Genomic DNA, 18,762 nt, shown 5'->3' with positions numbered 1-18,762 from the left:
GATGCGCACAGAGATGTCCTGCTCATGCCGAGGCATCCCGAGCTGGGGGGGTTTTGTGCTGGGGATGTGGGTTGTGTCCTGCATGTGCCGGCAGTGCCCAGCAGGCTGTTACCCCTCCGAAATGCCAGCAGCTGGCATCTGAGGAAGCCGCAGTCAGTAACAGCTTGAATGCATTTTTGGAAAGGACTGCAGTTTTAGCACCTGCGTTTCTGGTCCTATGAGACACCCTAATGGAAAAACGAAAGGAAGCTGGATTTTGTCTTTGCATCTGAAAAATAAAAATATATATATATATGAATCTCCAAGTTCTACCAATGACAACCAGGAAAGGAGTTATAAAAATCCCACTGCTGCCTTGCAGAGGCTCTTGAGAAGAGATTGTGGTATTCACAGCACGGGACATTTTGACCTCTGCAGTGTTTGATAATCATTCTTGTTTTCAGAGAAGTAGAGCTCATTTTAGCTGATGAGCTGTCCAGTTCTTTGGGGGAATTAACATCTAGTTTCTATTGAATTAACTCATTCATCTGACTCACGTTAAGTTTGTGTCAGGAGCTGCAGCAGTGCGGTGGCTGAGCTGATGTGGGATGTCAGACAGGGCTCTGCTGGCTCAGTGTTGCTGGCTAAAATTGCACTGTGGGTTTTCTTTCCTTTTTTTTTTTTTTCCCCATGAAAACTGCACTACCCTTGAGCACTCTATGCAATTATAGTTGTGTAGTATCACTTGTCATCTAGTTAGTGCCCTCCACCCAGTGAGTCCCCTAAAAGCCTGCAGAACAGGGGAACCGACATGCATCCAAAAAAACTCCCCTCGTGGCCTCCCACTTGCTGGTGCTGGAAGGTTGGATGCTCCCCTTGGACATGCACTCACCTCCTAAGGAGGCTGGGATGAGCTCAGGTGATTCAGGATCCCCGTCTTCTACCTCTCCTCTTTCTCCAGCACCTCTCTGCTTTGGAGAGGTGGCAGCAGGACAGCGGGGGTGCACCTGGATTGATGCCCTACAGAGCTGTAACCCTCAGCAGAGGCTAAATGAGAGGTGTAAGCACAGACTTGGACCCATCTGGCCTCTGGCTGCCAAGCATCGATCCCCTGAGAAGGAAGAAGGGAGGCTGCAGGATCTGGCCTCTTCCAGGAGGTCCCTTCCACACTGCTGCTTTTCAAGGGAAAGTTGTGGCTAAAAACCACCAAAAGCATTGAAGAGAGCAGAGGTGCTAGAATTCAGCTGGGATTCTCAGGATCTAAAAGCGTGGAAAAGGGCTGGGAGAGGCGAGGGGTCTGGAATCCCCTGGCACTGCCCCATGCCCTGAGCACGTCCCTGCTCTGGTGCCTCTGTGTCAGCGTCTCCATCCCAGACCCCCTCCTTGTCTGCACCTTTTTTCCTTGTAATTGCAGTCTGCTCTCCTTGCTGATACCAGGGGCAAAGGCATTTGCACAGCTCGGTAAGCACTGAGACTCAGGGGAAATGCTCATCCTCCATCCAAAACCGCAGTGTCCTTCACCTGCTTTAGGTGGACCTTCTCCTGCGGTCCAGGTGCACCTCTCCTTGAGTTTCTGTGTCCTTGGGTATTTATGAAATGTGATTCAGTGCTGTGTGGAAAGGGGAGAAAGTTGGCTCTTACCCCTGTAACCCAGACGTCTGTGTGGATGCTCTCATCCTGATGGCAGGACGCAGCAGCCGTGCATCACAGGAGGTAGGGCATCTGCCTGGCTTCTCCCAGAAGCCACAGATGCTGCTGGCAGAGCCCAGGACATTGTAAGCTCCGTCTGCAAGAAGCGTGGGCTGCTGTCTGCCCCTCTCCCTTCAGCAGAGAGCCAGGCCGTGATTCAGGAGGGGGATTTTCCCTTCTTCCAGCAATGCAGCTGCGGAAGAAGCGAGTTCAGTGGGAAGGCTGGCAGTGACAAATTCTCGTCTGTCCCCAGGTGACAAGTGGGAAGGAGAGTGGCAGCAAGAAGAGCGAGGATCTGCTCAGCCAGCTCAGGTCAAGGTCTGAACAAGTGCAAAACCTCTCTCTAACCAAGTTCATCAAACGTAAGTCTGTGCATCCCCCTGCTTCGCTGAGATTTTAACATTTTGGTAATGATCTGGGTGAGGGAACTGAGTGCACCCTCAGTAAGTAAGGTCAAGCACTGGGACGAGCTGCCTGGGGAAGAGGTGGAGTCCCCGTCCCTGGAGGTATCTAAGAGATGTCTGGATGTGGCACTGAGGGACATGGTTTAGTGGTGGGACTCGGTAGGTCAGGTTGTTTGATGGTCTTGATGATCTAGAAGGCCTTTTCCAACCTAAATTATTCAACGATTTTTCTGCTTGCACACCCATCCATCCTGGCAATGGGCAGGTTGCAATGCTAGTCTTCTCCTATATAAGCCCTCGGGACACAGTTTGGGAATAGTGCTGGGTTACATTCAACCTTCAGTTCTGTCCCTGGTCTGCACACAGCCCAGACTGCACCCTGTGCTGATCAAAGCATCCTTCGAGGGGAGCTCAGCACCGTCTCCCCACCTGGGAGTGGTAGTGCTCAACATTGCGTGGCTTTGTGGCTCACGTGGGCAGTGGGAAAAGGGAACAAAACGTCACCAGAACCCAAAGCCAGGCAGGAAAGTGGGGGCCAAGCAGAGAGCCATGGGAAGGGAAAGAGAGAGAATCTCTGATAGAATCACGGAGTGATTCATGTTGGAAGGGACCCTAAAGCCTCCCCAGCCCCCCTGACATGGTCAGGATGCCCTGCCTCCAGCCCAGGCTGCCCCCAGCCACATCCAGCCTGGCCTTGGGCACTGCCAGGGCTGGGGTACCCCCAGCTGCTTGGGGTAGCCTGGGACAGTGATGATCCCGTTCCAGATACACAACTAGAGCAGGGTTTGCAGCTTGGGTACAACCAGCTGCTATTGCTCAGCTTCCAGGCATTCACAATCCCACCCCAGCAGCCCTGGTAGCTCTTAATCCCAAAAAAAAAGTCTCTCCAGGTCCTGTCCTTCAAGGCTGGTGACGATATGACAGCCTGGCTGCCCTGCCTGTCCTGCTGAGGATGGCCAGTGCTGCCTGGAGCCAGGGTTGGAGCAACTAAAATCAGCTGCATCTTTGTGTAGAGTGGTGTTAATCCGGTGCAATGAGCTTGTCTGGAAATCAGGGGGCTCAGGGAGTCTCAGAGCTGAAAGGAATCAGCTGGGCTTTGGTCCATGTCAAAGGGTCAGATTTGTTTGAAATAAATACTTGGATCTTTGGCAATTACTTAAGAAAAGTAGCCCTACAAAGTCGATCCATGTCAGCTTCCTCCATATTTCCTTTCATTTATTGGGATATAAAAAAAAAAAGTCGATCCATGTCAGCTTCCTCCATATTTCCTATTCATTTATTTAGTAAGGTCGGTGGAGGGCAGGCACGGCCAGACAAGCGTGGGCAGGTTTCTGTTCTGCTGTTTACACCATTTACTCATCGCAGCCTGATGCTGAGTTAAAGGAGCAAGCCAGGAGGCTGTTCCCCCACCGACCTTGCACCATCATTTAGCAAACCAGCGTGCCGAGCTGCATGCCGAGCACACTGGTGCTGGAAGCTATTGCGTGGGAACAGATTAATAGTGTTCAGATGGGATTTTCACACCAACACTCTGCTCTCTGCCACTGAAAAAAAAAATGAATAAAAATGAGCTCCCTGCACCTCGGTGCAGAGAAGGAAATACCTGTGCTTAGGGTTTGTATCGGGGCTGTGCTAATAAATTCATTATTTCTGAGAATTTATCCCCTAAGTCCCAGTCCGGAAAAAGATGACGTGGCTGTAATTTTGGCCAGGAGAGCAACCTTGCTGAAATCCCTTGGGTTTTCTAATAGCAGCAATGATAAAGCTCAGGGCTGGGACTCACTGAGACATGGGGAAAGGCATAAAGGAGCGAGTGTTTGTCCCAGAGCTCTTAAGGGCTGCTAGCATTTGTCATGGCAGGACTCAGACTTTGTGCCCATCAGAGTGGACTGCAGAAAGGTGCTTTTTGACCCAGGATTTTTTCACGAGCTCCTGGCTCTGACACTCCCTTTGCAGGCTGAGACAACTGATGGAGCTCAGCAGATTTGCAGGCCCTTTCAGCCGCGGTGCCCTCCAATCTGCATCTCGTGTCTTCCCCTGGATATTTCAGTCCTGTTCCCCCCGCATCCCTCGTACAGAGTCCTCCCTCCGCTTGTTTTCTGAACTCCACAAGCAGGTTGTAAAATACCCCTGCTGAAAATGCAGCTCCCTCTGCAAACCTGGCCCAAGGCTAAGGAAGCTCCAGGTGAGGCAGACACTGCCTGTTCAGGCTGTGATTCAGCAGAGCACTTGAAGCTCCTCCTTGAGCAGTGAAAGGATGAGGAATGCCTTTAAGAGTTCATCACTTTCTTAAGGCTTGGCAGAGGCAAGCACTGAGTTACTAAGCTGACCTGGAGGAGAAAGATGTTCAGAAATGCTGTTTAGTCACTTAGTTCAGCTTAAATGATGCAAAATGGAGCATGATTATGGAGAAGGAAATGCATTTTGTCATTTGTTCTGTTGCTTCAGTGCACACGGAGATAACAGAGCAAAATAAGGCTTCAAGGAATTTTTGCCACTTATATTATTGGGAACAAAGCGAGGATGGGTTAGAGCCCATCCCAGGAGGTGCTTCGTGTTCTCCATTTCTCTGCAAGCCACTGGGCTTTAAATCTTTCTGGGACAAGGTGTGATGAGCAGCGAGAGCACTTTGCAAAGCCCTGGGAACTGTGCTTCAAGGACAGGAAGAGCTTTTACCTCCACAACCAGCAATAACAGGATGGAGCTGTGTACTGGATAAATACTCAGGCAAAGCACTGGGGACCCTTCCAAACAATGAGGTCGATTACCTGAGAAGTGAGCAGGCTCCGCTTGCTGGAGTTATTCAAAACTAGAAAAGTCAAAGCACTGTGGGGAATGGGCTTGGCTCTTGCACAGATGCGCCGGGTGACATTGGGTTGCACCCTGCTCCTCGTTCTCACAACGTGCTCCTTCTGCAGCCCTGCTCACAGCAATCAGGAAAGTGGGATTTAGCTAGCTAGAAGTCATTTCCATTGCTAATTTTTAGGCTTCTGTTGAAAACACCTGGGAGGATGTTCAGCTTCTGTTGCACACACTGGGAATTAATCCATTAAAGGTGATCTTCAAAGCAATTAAAACCCGGGGCTTGTGACTTGTTTGTTTCTCTAAGATGCCTAAAGAAGGTTTCAAGGATTTTTTATTTTTTATTTTAAAGTTTTTAGAACTATTTTTTCCACTTGCTTTTAGTATCTGGCCAGCTTCCTCTCCAGAGCTATAAGACAGACTGAATTTGTAACAAGAGGGCGATGGCAAAGGACAGCAACCTTGCTGCCTCCCACCGTGCCGTGGGAGACCTGCAGGCTGTCCTAGCCTTACAGCTCTGCTCTGGTGACCACAGGGTAAAGACTGGAAAACTCTAGGTAAAAATAAAACTTTTTGTAGATGATTCTTCCACAAAGAAAGCTGAATTAGCTCTTGGAGATCTTTCAGCAAGCAAGTGGAGGTCTCATACTTGCAATACATGTAAGATTTTCCAGTATGCAAACTAGGCGGAAATATGCTTCAAAAACCAAAGACTTCATTGATACTTCAGAGTAAAATCACCTCCCTTTGTTGAGGTCCACATCGGTCCAGCACTGGGATATTGTCACAGCCCCTTCCCTCCCTGGTTGACAGCAGAGCCCCCAGCTCTCCAGCATCTTGGTGTTTCAGGGTCCTTGGCTCTTGGACCTTGCACCCTTGGACCCTCCCTAGAGCCCTTGGTTTGTTGCTCCCCAATGCCTTGAGCTGTTTGCCTAACCCTGAGCACAGAGAGCCGAGCTGGGGACACGACGCCCCTACAAACATGAGCTTTGCCTCTGCCTGCGGGTCATTCCCTTGCAGCCACCAATGGGTCTCTGCTCTACGTGTGACTTTTGGGGACTAAAAGAGCTAAAACAAACACACAGCTTGGGGCAGTTCCCAGGCGAGCACCGGATGGTTCTCCCTGCCGCAGCCTCTGCTGGAGCAGATAGAAAGATTGTCCCAATTGTTTGTGAGCTGCGGAGAGTTAACACCATTAATTTACGGCAGGCCTTCGCATTAATCCTCCCCGTTAATTCCTTATCTCTGCTCCAGCATATTGGCTTCCAGAGCCCTCATCTGGGAAGCTCATCCGCTGTTTGTCTGGAAGTTGCCTTTATGCTTGCCCTTTGCCTGCGTGCTGCAAAGCCAGATGAAGAGCACGGAGGAGGCACAGAATGAGGGGGAGCAGAGGCACGAGCAGAAAGGGGGCTCAGGCTCTGCACGAAGGAGAAATTTCTCCAGGCTGGAGAGCTGCAGCTGGAGGGTGTCAGCGCTCAGCAACCCTCATCCTGCGGGGTGGATGCCTTTGAGGAGCAGGCTGAAGAGGTCTTTGCTTAAGCAGTGAGGGTTCAGCCACAGGGGAATCTGCTGGTGTTTGTCTTGCCTGTAATCAAAAAAATGCATCTTTGCGACTGAAACTGAAAGGACATTAAAACTGCAACCACAGCAAACAAATAAATTAACTCCTAATGACCTCCCAGCTCCTTTTCATACATTTTTTTTTTTTACAAGAAGCCATGCCAGAAAGTTTCAGGGAAAGGAGCTGAGGCCGTGTTTACTTGGGCCATGCGTGCAGCCACTCGACGCCGCAGCCCTCAGGACTTGCCCATGGGCAGTGGGGGACAGATATCCAGATTTCAGCTTGCTCAGGACAGCCCGCCCTTTAGAGGCAGGAGACACAGGCACAGAGGTTCAGCTGAGGCTGAAAAGCTACCCCAGAGCCACTTGGTTTCCTCCTAAGGCATCCCAGGTCCCTGGCAGCTCTAAATAAGAGCCTGGCAGGAGGTATTGCTACAGATTTGTCCTCTGCATTAGCAGATGCTCAGGGTTGCTCGAGCACATCGCCCAAGCGTTGAGGTCAGCTATCAGTTTTCTTGGGTCAAGATGCTTCACTCAGAGCTTGCTGATGCCTCCAGCCCTTGCCCACAAGACACGTCTTGTTAGATGGCTGCTCTTAGCTGAGAGGGAAGCTGCTTTATTTGCAGAAAACTCTTTTTGGGGGGCTGACTGGATTTCCTGGTCCCTGTCCTATGTGTAACAAATGATCCCACTGTGTCTGCTTGTCTGCGTCTCTGTCTTCAGCCGAAGCTGTGCTTTTGCTATGGCTGCTATTGGATTACTAGAAGCAGCCAAAAATGCTCTGATGGGAAGAGTTTTCCCTTAGAAATGGCTCATTTGTTTACTCCAAAATGCCGTGCAGGACAGGATTGATTTTATCAACATTTTCAACTGGAGAATTTCCACATTTTTTGTTTTGCAGTGCTTGGGCGTTCAGTTTCTGTAGTGTCCTGAAGCTTTAGCCTGACTTCTTTGTATCCACTTTGTCACACAAGCCCTGGAATGACAAACCCTGAAAGCGCACATTCTGACCTTTTATGAATGAAATCTTTGGAAGAGCTCACTCCTCTTAAATAGTTAATTCTGCACAAAAATTTCAGGGAAATTCAAAGCCTTGCTACGTTCCACAGAGTAACATTTTGCCGTTCACCTCTCCTGGATGCAGCAGATTTCCCCTTTTCCTTTCAGACTTTCCTATGGTCCTGCTGAGGAACCTCCGCCACCCCGTCTTCCTGCTGGTGGTGCTGGCTCAGGTCAACCTCTCAGCCATGGTCGCTGGTTTAGCAACATTCATGGGGAAGTTCCTGGAGAGACAGTTCTCCCTCACGGCGTCCTTTGCCAACATGATCATTGGTAAGTGTTGCTGTCACGCTCAGGGGCTTGCCAGCTTCTGAGCTCCTCTTAAAAAATCATCTGGAGATGACTGAAGGAGCACCTCTCCCTCCGGAGCTGCCAGTCTCCTTCCATCACCTCCAGAGAGACACAGCACGAGGCCCCTGCCTGTCTCACTTCTCAGGCACTAGCTACCTTCCTTCCTTTACCTCCCACCTGGCCTTGCTCAAATAAAACCTGTTAAGACCTGGGAAATGTTTATCTATAGTTCACTATATTCAAGGAGAGGAGACGAATTCATTGCATTAAAGGAGCAAAGAAACATCGCGTTTGAGTTGTGCATATTTCTGTGGAAGGGATTACTTTACATCGATCATTAGTTAAGGTTCTTTTAAAAAGTAGAGAGCAAATAAAATGAAAAACAACAAAAATACATGCATGCATTCTGGAGACACTTTGCAGCAAGAGACCAGCTAATCTTCTCTAAGCTCTTCAAAATGTTTACTATTGCTAGTAGACTAATTTCTCATAAAAGTTGGGCTAATTTCTTGCTGTTGGCATTGTTACGAAGGAAAGGGAGAAGTTGTAAGCTGGATATGCTCTCCTGAGACCAGACTGCTTTAACTTGCATTGCAATACCCAGAATGTACGGCTCTGGGCTCGGACCTGCCTGTGCAAGCTTGTCATGGTAACACAAATATGAAGCTTGCGATCCGCTGGAGCATTCTGAGGTCTAGACAACAGACGAAGAAGTATTTTAAATGTATTTTTAAACAAACAGTATGCATCCTCAGAGTAAGAATCTTCTAAGGTCTCTAACAAATAAATCCGAAGAACGTAAGCAGATCGGAAGATTAAATGCTGAAGCAGTGGTTCCCTGGCTTGATTTACCCTTTAAAGTGTGTTACGTGTTAAAGATGTGCACTGTATTTCTCATATGGATCTATCCAGTAGCTCTCCCAGCTACTGCTTCATCGTTCTCTGTTATACAAAAAGCTCTCTGTAGTTGGAAATCCTTTCCTTCTGTGGGTATTTATGGGCTGCAGGCAACCTCCTTGTTGATCTTGTGATGAATTGAACACATTGCACCTCTTTAGTATCCCAATACTAAGCGGGTTTTTCAAAACTCCAAGTCCGTCATGGAAACGTTCAGAGTCTTGTAATGATGACAACAGAAGCAGGCACATTATTATATCAATGGTTTCATTATGCAGAAATTAAATATCCTCTCTGGGTTTACTTGTTATTTCCTCCTGTCTGAAAAAAATCACGTTTGCTGGATTAACTACAGCTTTACACTAGCTCCTCCATCTCCTCCATGCACCAATACAGAGCCTGTTTTCTGCGGGAGCCGACTGTCCTTGCAAAGCTGCTTTCTGACCTTAGCATTATTCCAGCAGTCTCTCTGCAAAACCCTTGGTCCCCTCCAGATCAGTGATGCTGAAAAATAGAAAACCCACAATAAATCCTCTGGGACTGAGAAGGCTTGGAGGATGGACACCAAGGTGTAGGACTTGTCTTTTCCCAGGTGCCGTGAACATCCCTGGGGCGATGGTGGGCATCGTGGTGGGTGGTGCCATCCTGAAGAGGTTCCAGGTGTCCCTGAGGCAGTGCAGCGCCATGTGCGTCCTGGGCATGCTGCTCTGCCTGCTCATGGCCTTCCCCCTTCTCTTCCTCGGCTGCCCCACGCAGAAGGTCGCTGGTGTCACCTACAGCGAGAGGTACTGACAGCGCCAGCAAGGCTGGGACGGGTCACTGCTGGTGGCAGGGGCATCACTGTTGCCCACCCCCCCAGCTGCATGCCTGGGGGCTGAGATGGGAGTTAGGGGGTTATATATACCCAGGGCTGGGGTTATTCCCTCTGCAAAACGCTTAACAGCGATAGAACAAGGCTAGGAATTAACATTTTTGTGAATAAAGCCTGAATCTGCTGTGTCCTTACATGTTCTAGCTTCATTGACTGGTTGTGAAACCCGAGTAAATGCTTTCTTTGGCACGAATAGTGCAGGCTACAAATTTCATCTTGGAAAGTCTGGCGTGCTACTCATGAGGCCAGTAACGTGGCCAGAGGCCAGCCCTAGGAGCGTACCCTCAGAGCCAGGGCTGTTTCCCTGAGCTGCCTGCCTTCTCCGAAGGCTTGATCCGTGTTTCTGTGAGCTGATCTGTGCACATCCCATGGTCGCAGTGGGAGCTGGCTCCAGCCCTCCGCTCTCCACCTCCCACAGCGAGGCATCACTGCCCTACACCCCGCATTTAGGGCTGGGAATGCAGAATGAAGGAAGTGGGCGACTCCGATGACTATTGGTGGTCAGGATATTTTTCCTGGGCATTGAGCAAAGGCTCTATGGTTTATAATGGAATTTCTATGTGTCGTTTTTTATGGGGGAGCATTAAACAGTCAATGTTTCTTTACTAATCCCCATGTAAATGCAGTATATATCCCATATAAGATGCATGTTAATGATGCTCAGTACCACGCATTAATGTGTTCTTTCTGTTGTAGCTCTGAAATTGGACTCCACACCTTGGAGTGCAGCCACCATTGTAAATGCCCCGAGAAAGCCTACAACCCCATCTGCGGCTCTGACGCTATCGAGTACATCTCGCCCTGCCACGCTGGCTGCGAGGTCGTGAATATCGACGACAATTCAGTCCTGGTGAGTCATTCCCAGCGAGCCAGTGTCCTGGCTTGGGACGGCTGATGAGCGACGAGCAGTGCAGCACCCAGGTCCATCAGGTCCTCTGATGTTCATTAGCATTGCACCGGGTTTGTGTCACCCCCGTGGGATGAGCAGGGGAAGGTTGAGAATGTCCCAGGAAAACCCCTTGCAGACAGTGTCTCTTAGCACTTTCCTGTCTAGCACAACCCATGATGATACCAGCAGGCAGAGAGCTTCCAGATACCCAGCCTCTGAGGACATCGAGGTGTCCTTGCCCATCCACTGCTTCACCCCAGCTCGGGTTCTGCACCAGGGACCCAGCTGCAACATCTCCCTTGTTATCCAGGAGCTTGAGTGGACTTCTTGCACAGGTGACACAAGGACCTTCTGCTTTCCCTTCACCCTAAGCTGTGACCAACAAGGTCACCTCCTTTAGCTGTGTGTCCTGCGGTGACATAGGATGATGTGCACTAAGGGAAGGGCTAAGCACTTTGGTCACCCAGTGTGACACCTCTTGTACTCGAGGGACGCTTTCTCCATGGGGTCAGCTGGCCCACCTCCACCAGGCTCCTGCTGTGAATTGGCTCATCTGTGTTCCTTGAGTAGGGACCTATGGAAACCAGGCTCCTAATTCAGGCATCAAGTTCTCTGAAGCAGGTTGAGGTCCAAGTGTTTCCATTTTTGCAAGGTGTGAAGGCAAAATATCAACGCAGGTGGCACAATTTCATGTACCTCTGCTTTCCTGCAGCAGGTATCACCCAGACTTACCCAATACTATTTTCTTTGGCTTGACACAAAATGCTGCTCAAAGATTAGAGTGAATGAGTTTTCAAATAATCTGTCTAGCTCTGTTTCTTCTCCTCATGCTGTCAGCAACTGTGCAGCACACCCATGTTAACCATGCTTGGACTGACCCAGGCCATTGTGGCTTTGGAGTTTATGTAGCAAAATGCAAAACTGCTCTTAGCTCAGACTGCCCCCCTCAAGTGTAGGGGTGAAATACTAGCCCAGAACACACAGCTGAAACCTACAGTGGGAAAAATGGCCTGGGTGTTTCCATCATATAACTTCTTTTAGTGGTGCTGCATGCTACACCGTACATCAGGCACCTGTAGATCGTGTATAGGGATGAAAAGGGAGGAGGTAAATCTTACTTTTGGGGACTCAGGTAGCAATTCTGTATGCTCTGGGCAGGCCAAATCCAGAGGGACCATTGCTCCAGCTCACATAGCATTGACATGTAGCATGGTTTCTCTCCCACTTTCAGGCCAGGAAGACTTGTCTTTTATTTATCCTTTTCATATCACAGCTAAATATGGTGTTGGGGACCAGCAACGCTGAATTAGCCATGGCACTGAAACAGAAATAAAGTGGTGAGTTCAAGGATGGTGTTAGACAAGTGGTTAGGTTTAGACCTTCAGTGAACATTCCAGGAGGGCCTCCTGAGGGCAACATCATTCCACCTTTCTGCTTGCAGATTGCAGTGTAAGATGCTGTGATCCCCTTGCAGCACGCATCCTATCCATCGACTCCAGCGGTCGAGTCAGGTGCACGAGGTTCAGCAGAGAAGTGTGCTCTGCTCTTGGCTCCCCTCGGGCTGCAGCCCTGACCAGGTTGTTCCTCTGCCCTGTGCCCCCCTCTCCTGCCCGCTGCCATAACCCCCCCACGGCTGGGCTTCCACTGAGCCCATTGCCTGTTGGGTCTCCAGGCAATACGGCTCAGTGAATACATAATAAGGAAATCTTTGCCAGTTCAAAAACCTAGCTGAAAAATGTTAGCAATGCATATATGGTAAATGGTTTTCCGCCGTGTTCTTGGCACAGGATATATTAGCAGCATGGGACCGGCTGGGCACTTTTTAGCTGCATTTTGTTAATTAACAACACTTCATTTTAATAACATTTACATTTTCTGCCAGAGCTTAGTCCCAAGTGTGCTTTTATGCACGCCTGTGCCTGCCTTTTGTACAGCAGATCCTTTTCAACTGCTTCTTCCTTGGGAAAGACATCTCCAGCCCTTTGACATCCCCTGCTCCTGAACATCACCCAGTCCTGTAGTCATTTTAGGTATTATTGCATATAGCCACGTGCTACAACAAAATAAGGGCTCCCTTTACGGTGCCATGCAAACACTTTTTTGGAAAGCCAGCGATATTCCCTCCTTTAGCACTTAGATCATTTGCCAGACCTTCCTTCCAAGTATTGATGAGCCTTGACCCAATTGTGAGAGCTTCCTCCGCAGAGTGACTGCACCCCAGCGTGGGTTACACATGCCAAGCCCTGAGCCAGCACAGAGAATCCAGACCGTGCTACATGTCCCTGGGGTGCAGTGATGTGGCTGCAGATGCTGGGCTCTGCTCCTTTACCATGCTGGACTCGGAGCTGAGCTCAGGCATCTGCAGAGCAAACCTCAGTCCTGAGCACCTGCAGACTCCCTCAGGGTGCATCCTGCCCCGCCATCCAGGTCGTTCATGAATGATACCCAGGACTGAGGGTATCTCTGTGCCATGGGGTTTGTCTCTCATACAGCCCTTCTGAGCCCCACTCTGCTCCCGTCACGCGTGGCCATGGGTGGCAGCAGGGACATCCCTCCACTGCCAGCTGGTCAGTGGACATCCCAAAATGTGAATGGCCGCAGGGTCTGAGCAGGGGATAAAGAAAAGCAAAGAGAGAAGCATGCACAGTTGGATGGGAGCCTCTCTGTCTCTTAAGAAAACAATTGCCCGATGTTTTTTTGGGCACACCACTCTGACAAATCCGGGGCTGGCCGCCTGCCACCCAGCAGCCCCTTCCTGCCCAGATTCACAGCCCTGCTGTGGGGATGCTCTCGGTTTTCCTCCTCATCCCACTGCCCCGGTGGTTGTCCCAGCAGACAGAGCAGCCTCATGGCACCACATCCCAGACGATGACTCTCACGGGGATGGGCCACCCGTGGCTTTGTGGCTTCTCCCCACTGCTTGGAGGGTTTTGCAGCTGGGCTTACGCTCCCTGCTCTGAAATCCTTCGAGGGTTCAGATGAGAGAGGCAGAGCATGGCTTTGGGACTCCACTCCAGTCATCTACAGCCCTTTTTCTCCATTTATATTTATGCAAGTGCCCTAAATGTTGTGACTGATTCTCTGGAAAAGGTGGTGATCACACAGATCAAAAGAGCTTTAATTTATCTAATTGCATTTTTGTTAACGGCTTTGGCCCAAACTCATCTCTCCTATCATGGGCACTTATCTATGGAGGGGATGGATCGTCCTCTTGAGACCCACATCTCCCTCGATGACTGCAGAAGGAGCCTGGTTTGGTTTAGCTTGCTTCCGATGTCTGGAGAAGATAAATCCCAGTCTTAATTTGAAATATTAAATCCTCTTTACTGGAGGTGGGAGGAGGAGCTGTGTCCCCTTTCATCCCAAATCTTCCCCCTGCTCTCAGCAGGGAGTAGATCCTTGCGGATCCCTTGTACAGGAATTGGTCATGCTGCATGGCAGCGATGGGGAGCGGGGAAGTCTGTTCCCCTCAGGGAACTCCAAGATCATGCCCTCTTTATTTAAAGGTCTCTTCCAAATAATGAGTTTTTTTTCTGGGAAAATAAACAAGTAAATAAATAAAAAAGAACGAGAATTGTAACTAAAAGCTGGAGAAATAGAAGAAAATCTTATGCCTTGCCCCGGGCATCCTCCCTTTGCAAACGGAGTGCTGCTTATTTATGACCCTCTCTCAAAGGTGAGGTTTTGCATTTTCTCCCAGGAGGTTTTTCCTGGTTTAACACTGTGCTGAGCCTGGGTGTAAAGCTCCTGGGAGCTGCGGGGGGGCTGCTCTTCTGCCCGCTTCGGCTGCCAGCCCTGCCCAGCATCGCCCTGGGTGCAGGCTCTCACAGCCAGACCCCCCTGCAGGACACAAACTGGGGATGCAGGATGGTGCCCGGCTGCTCCCCTGGAGCTTTCTGCCCAAAAAAATATAACGCAAGCCAGTGAGCTCACGTCAGGTTGGAGTGTTTTATCAGCTGCTGGTGAGACTGTTCCGTGCCAAGAGTCCAGATTTACTCACCATGCCGAAGCATTCAGCTGACAAATGATGGCATTAAATAAACCTGCGCCTAAGCATCCTCAGTGCACAGCAGGCGTGGATCAAAGGACTGGGAGCAGGAGCCCAGAAGGATCACTGCAGGGGTAGGGAGGCATTGCTGGGGCTCATGTGGACAAGACAAGGATGTGTCTGGGTTGGGAGCACATCCAGGTGCCTCTGGAAGCACAGACATGGACCAAAGCCCCACTGTGGGCCCAGCTCTGCTTCCCCATCAGCCAAATGAGCTCACGCCTGCGACGTCCTAGTGATGCCCATGGGGCCTGGTGGGACCAGGACCGCCTTCCAGAGGAGGCAGCATGCTGGGAGCTGGATGTGGGGATGGGAAAACACGTTTCCTCATCCGCTCGGTCTGCTATCCTCTGTCAGATTCATTATTTCTCTTTCTTTCCCTGCTCCCAGTAGTGTTGAGTGCTAATTACCACTAATTATTTACAGACAAAACCCAAACACCCGCCCTCCCTCTGACAGCTGGCAGCTATCCCTGGCATCCCCACTGCCTTGATCAAATAAGCAGCCTCTGGCTTTCCTCTCCTCTTTGCAGAACTACACCCACTGCAGCTGCATCTCCAGAAACGGGCCGGGGGGCTTCGCCAAGCCCGGGACCTGCGGCACCGGCTGCTCCCATCTGCTCCTGCCCTTCGTGGTGCTCTCCTGCGTGGCGGGGATCCTCGCCAGCACGTCCCACACACCGTCCTTCATGCTCATCCTCAGGTGGGGACACCAGGGTGGCCTGGGGCTGGGTGAAACCTCTGGGTGCTCCTCTGGGGACAGGGAGAAATTGGGGAAGCCGAGGAGCGGGGAGGAAGGGTCTCTCTGGGGAACTGGATGGTCGAATCACCCCCGTACTGCACCTTGTGCCCTGCTTCCCCCAGAGCACGGGGTGAGCAGTTCCTCCTGCTGTTTTTATGGGGTTTTAGCACATGTTGGTGGGGCTAGGGGAGAGCAGGGCTTCCCTGCTCCTCTCATCTGGCCGTGCACGTGGCAGTCCATCTTCCCCCTTTGGTCCTGCAGCCCTCCTGCTCCTTCTCCCCACCTATGGCTGATACCTCAGTAACGAGCTACACCATTAATTAATCACTTTTTAATGCTGCTCTGTGTTAAGCTAGGAGGTTTAATTGCATATCATATATAAATGATACCTTCAAGCCCATTTCCATGGTTAATGCACTCAGAACAGTTGCTTTTTAGGGAGGAGCTGTGGTTAAAGCCTATTTTTACCTCGACCCCCGGGCGATATTAAATCACTATTTATGCCATGAGTGAGCTCTGCATATGACAGAGAGAGAGGAAAAGGTGTGCTGCCGCCCGGGGTCCTCTCGGTGTGACCCCAGCAGGAACCACAGCCCAAAATGGGCTGAAAAAAACTGGGGTGCCACCAAAATATACCCTGGGACAACACATCACAAAGAAAGTCACATCCTCAATGGGAAAATCACTTGTTCAGTTACAGAAAGCCATCCTTGTTTTGCTTGTTCGGCAGAGACAGTGGCTATAATGTTTGGGTTTTACTCATACAGACTCTTTAAATTAAAAGCAAAAATACTTGGCTGAGCTCCTCCCTGTTTCTTGGAGGGCTGGGTAGGTTTTCCAGGCCAAGAAAAGGCTGTGGTGAGCTTCCAGCCCTAATGAATGAACCAACGTCCTCTCTGCTGACCTCAGTGGGAACTGCCCTGGGTTCCTGGTGGTTGAGCTGGAGGGTGACTTCCTGGGTGGGGGCGCTGTACTTGGTGCGATGCCAGGGAGAGAATTATCCATGCATAAGTTCAGGAGGGCAAGCTTTCAATTTTTTTTATTTTAATTTTTTTTTTTCAGGAGCATCCAGCCTGAAGACAAATCGTTTGCAGTTGGGATACAGTTCATGTTGCTGAGAATTTTAGGTAAATTTAAATCCGTTGAAATGCCACCCTGGAAAATCATGGCAGCTCTTTGGGATTTATGTGGATTTCATCCCTGAGCCACCTCAGGGCTGCAGAAACGTTCTCAGTTCAGAGTTTCACGCTATTCTAAGCCTCGCAACCTGTGTGTGGTGGGGAGGAGAAGAGGAATCTCCATCGGGGTGCATCTATGTGGCTAAGTGAAAGAGGGCAGGGAATGAGTTTGGGTCCAGGAGGACAGCCTCTGGCCGTGTGTCAATACTCTGATGTTTGCCCCTGCGTATCAGGGTGGCTGCAAATCACGTCCCCTGATCCCACTGGTTATTTTTCATGTGGTGAGATTGATTTTCACCCAGAGGCCCCCAGAACTGCAGCCAGATGGGGCTGGCTCTGTCCCAAACAGACATTCCTGTACCATAACAAAGCCCACTCTGCTTGCAGCGTGGATGCCGGGACCCGTTCTGTACGGCAGCGCCATCGACACCACCTGCATCCTCTGGGAGAAGAAGTGCGACAGGAACGCAGCCTGCAGATACTATGACAACAACCTCTTCAGGCACAGGTAGGGCTGGTGGTGGGGACAAGGGGTGGGGGGAACGCGGCCTTTTATGCCATGGGAGTGACCTTAATAAGATGCTCTTATGATCAGCTCTGAAGGGGTCAAGCAGTTGGACTTCATGGTCTTTGTAGGTCACTCGCAGCTGTTCTGTTTGATTCTTTGGTAATCAAACAGGGGCCTCACATCCCTCTGTCCTCTGTTAATTCCCTGGGCTTCGAGGGAAGTCATTAGCATGAGCCAAAACCATGCCAAGGACCATGCCTCTCCCAACCCCTTCGCCACCACTCAACACTGCAAACTGGTGCGGGGTCCCTGTAGGATACTTTGCACCCTAGGGTCCGTCTTCCAACAGGGAGACACACAGAAGACCCCAAAACTGACCTGTGCACCCTGGAGGGGCTGGAAGGGAGCTGTAGGTGTTTTTCCATTCAAACTGCAAATTCACCCCTGTTAAACGAGTCCTTGCCTGGTAGGTGCAGCAAGTCCTACTCACCCTCAACCCCAAGGCATATTTTTATCTGCCTCCTTTTTACCAGGAGATGTGATCTGTTAACCCAACACCAAAGAGGGTTGATGGCTATTCCTTTTCTTTCTGCCATCCTTCTTAGGAGCCCAGCTTGCAGCTGAGTGGGGCCAGCTCTGCCCGAGCAGCCCGTCTCCATGCTTGGTGTCTTCTGGCTGCCTGGGGATGTCAGGTTTTGGTGCTTGGTGCACACAGCAAAGCCCTTCCCGCCCTGATTGATTGTGTTTCCACACCACAGGTATCTTGGTCTCCAGTTTTTCTTTGAGGTGGGCGCTTTCCTGTGCTTCGTGACTGTGTATATGATCCTCAGGAGGCAGGAGATGGAAGCCAGGAATGTACCAGAGACAAAGACAGACCCGGAGAAGAAGAAACTGGCAGAAAGCACCACAAAGAGCCCAGAATCCAAAGTCTGATGCCAAAAATGTGAATTGTGATCCATGCCCAGGGAGGTGAAGCTGTGTGAATCACCCCGCACTCGAACTGTGAAGGGCGGATGCTTGGAGCGATGGGCAACGGGGCTGCTTCCCACCTTCCTCTGTAGCGCCTCGGGAGCCCGTCCACGCGCTGTCCTGCATCCGTCTCCACGTGAGTGGTGCAGGTGGCACCTTCACGTGGGGTAGTCCACGCACATTAACCTTTGGACACTGCAGTCTTCTGGATTTATGTCCTCCAAAGTGTTTGTTCCTGCTGACAGTCTCAATGACGCCAGCACTGACCATAAGCCTGAGACCTGAGAGTTGTTGGCTTTTTTTTTTTTTTTTAAATAAATGGTTTTTACAAAAAGTGTTTTGTAGTGAGCCCTTGAATGATGGTCTGTCCTTGCTCCCCCAAATGGTAATTATTCTTGTTCCTTCTGCTCTTGTAAGCTGTTCTCTATCCTTGAAGGCTTCACCCACCTCCAGATGATGCTGATGGGGTTTTTGCCTAGGCTATGTACCATTGCAAGGACCAGCAGCCGTGCCTCACCAGGCTGCTGTGTGGGAGATGCTTTGCTGGCAGGAGTAGATGTGTAATAAGGGGCAGGGATGAGGGTGCTGGGGATGGGTGGGCACTAGCAGGAACCTCAGATCCAGCCCAGGAGAGAAAATCAACAGCTGCAGGCTTATAGCACCTTGGCAGCATAGCCGCATTTTGCAGTAATAATAATAACTCTTATTTTTGCATTATCTATGCTTGCCACAGTACCTTGTTGAAGTACATAAGCATTAAGGTTCCTTCCCATCTTCTGGTTTGGGAAAGGCAGAACTTTGCCCAGGGGTGCAGGACCAGAAGGGGAGTCCAGCCCTTTTGCAGACTGGGCAGAGCCTGTGGTTAATGTGTTTGCCC

At 50.3% G+C, this 18,762-nt stretch overlaps 1 protein-coding gene across 2 annotated transcripts in view; it reads left to right on the top strand.

Moving 5' to 3' along the window:
* Positions 1-18,231, top strand: part of SLCO2B1 (solute carrier organic anion transporter family member 2B1) — a 53,017-nt gene extending 34,786 nt beyond the window's left edge. The window contains exons 8-15 of one of the 2 annotated variants that reach the window (XM_035571342.2): positions 1,922-2,030; positions 7,602-7,766; positions 9,274-9,466; positions 10,249-10,402; positions 15,022-15,191; positions 16,293-16,357; positions 16,796-16,916; positions 17,675-18,231. In XM_035571342.2, the coding sequence (XP_035427235.1) occupies positions 1,922-2,030; positions 7,602-7,766; positions 9,274-9,466; positions 10,249-10,402; positions 15,022-15,191; positions 16,293-16,357; positions 16,796-16,916; positions 17,675-17,849 (1,152 nt within the window). In that variant the 3' untranslated portion in view covers positions 17,850-18,231. The remainder of the gene's footprint in view (positions 1-1,921; positions 2,031-7,601; positions 7,767-9,273; positions 9,467-10,248; positions 10,403-15,021; positions 15,192-16,292; positions 16,358-16,795; positions 16,917-17,674) is intronic. The other variant, XM_050714913.1, reaches the window with a different exon arrangement.
* The last annotated feature ends 531 nt before the right edge of the window (positions 18,232-18,762 follow it).

This window comes from Cygnus atratus, chromosome 1 (genome assembly GCF_013377495.2).
Source record: "Cygnus atratus isolate AKBS03 ecotype Queensland, Australia chromosome 1, CAtr_DNAZoo_HiC_assembly, whole genome shotgun sequence".
NCBI classification, from domain to species: Eukaryota; Metazoa; Chordata; class Aves; order Anseriformes; family Anatidae; genus Cygnus; species Cygnus atratus.
The sequence above is the reverse complement of the archived record's forward strand: the minus strand, read 5'-3'. Positions and strand labels throughout refer to the sequence as shown.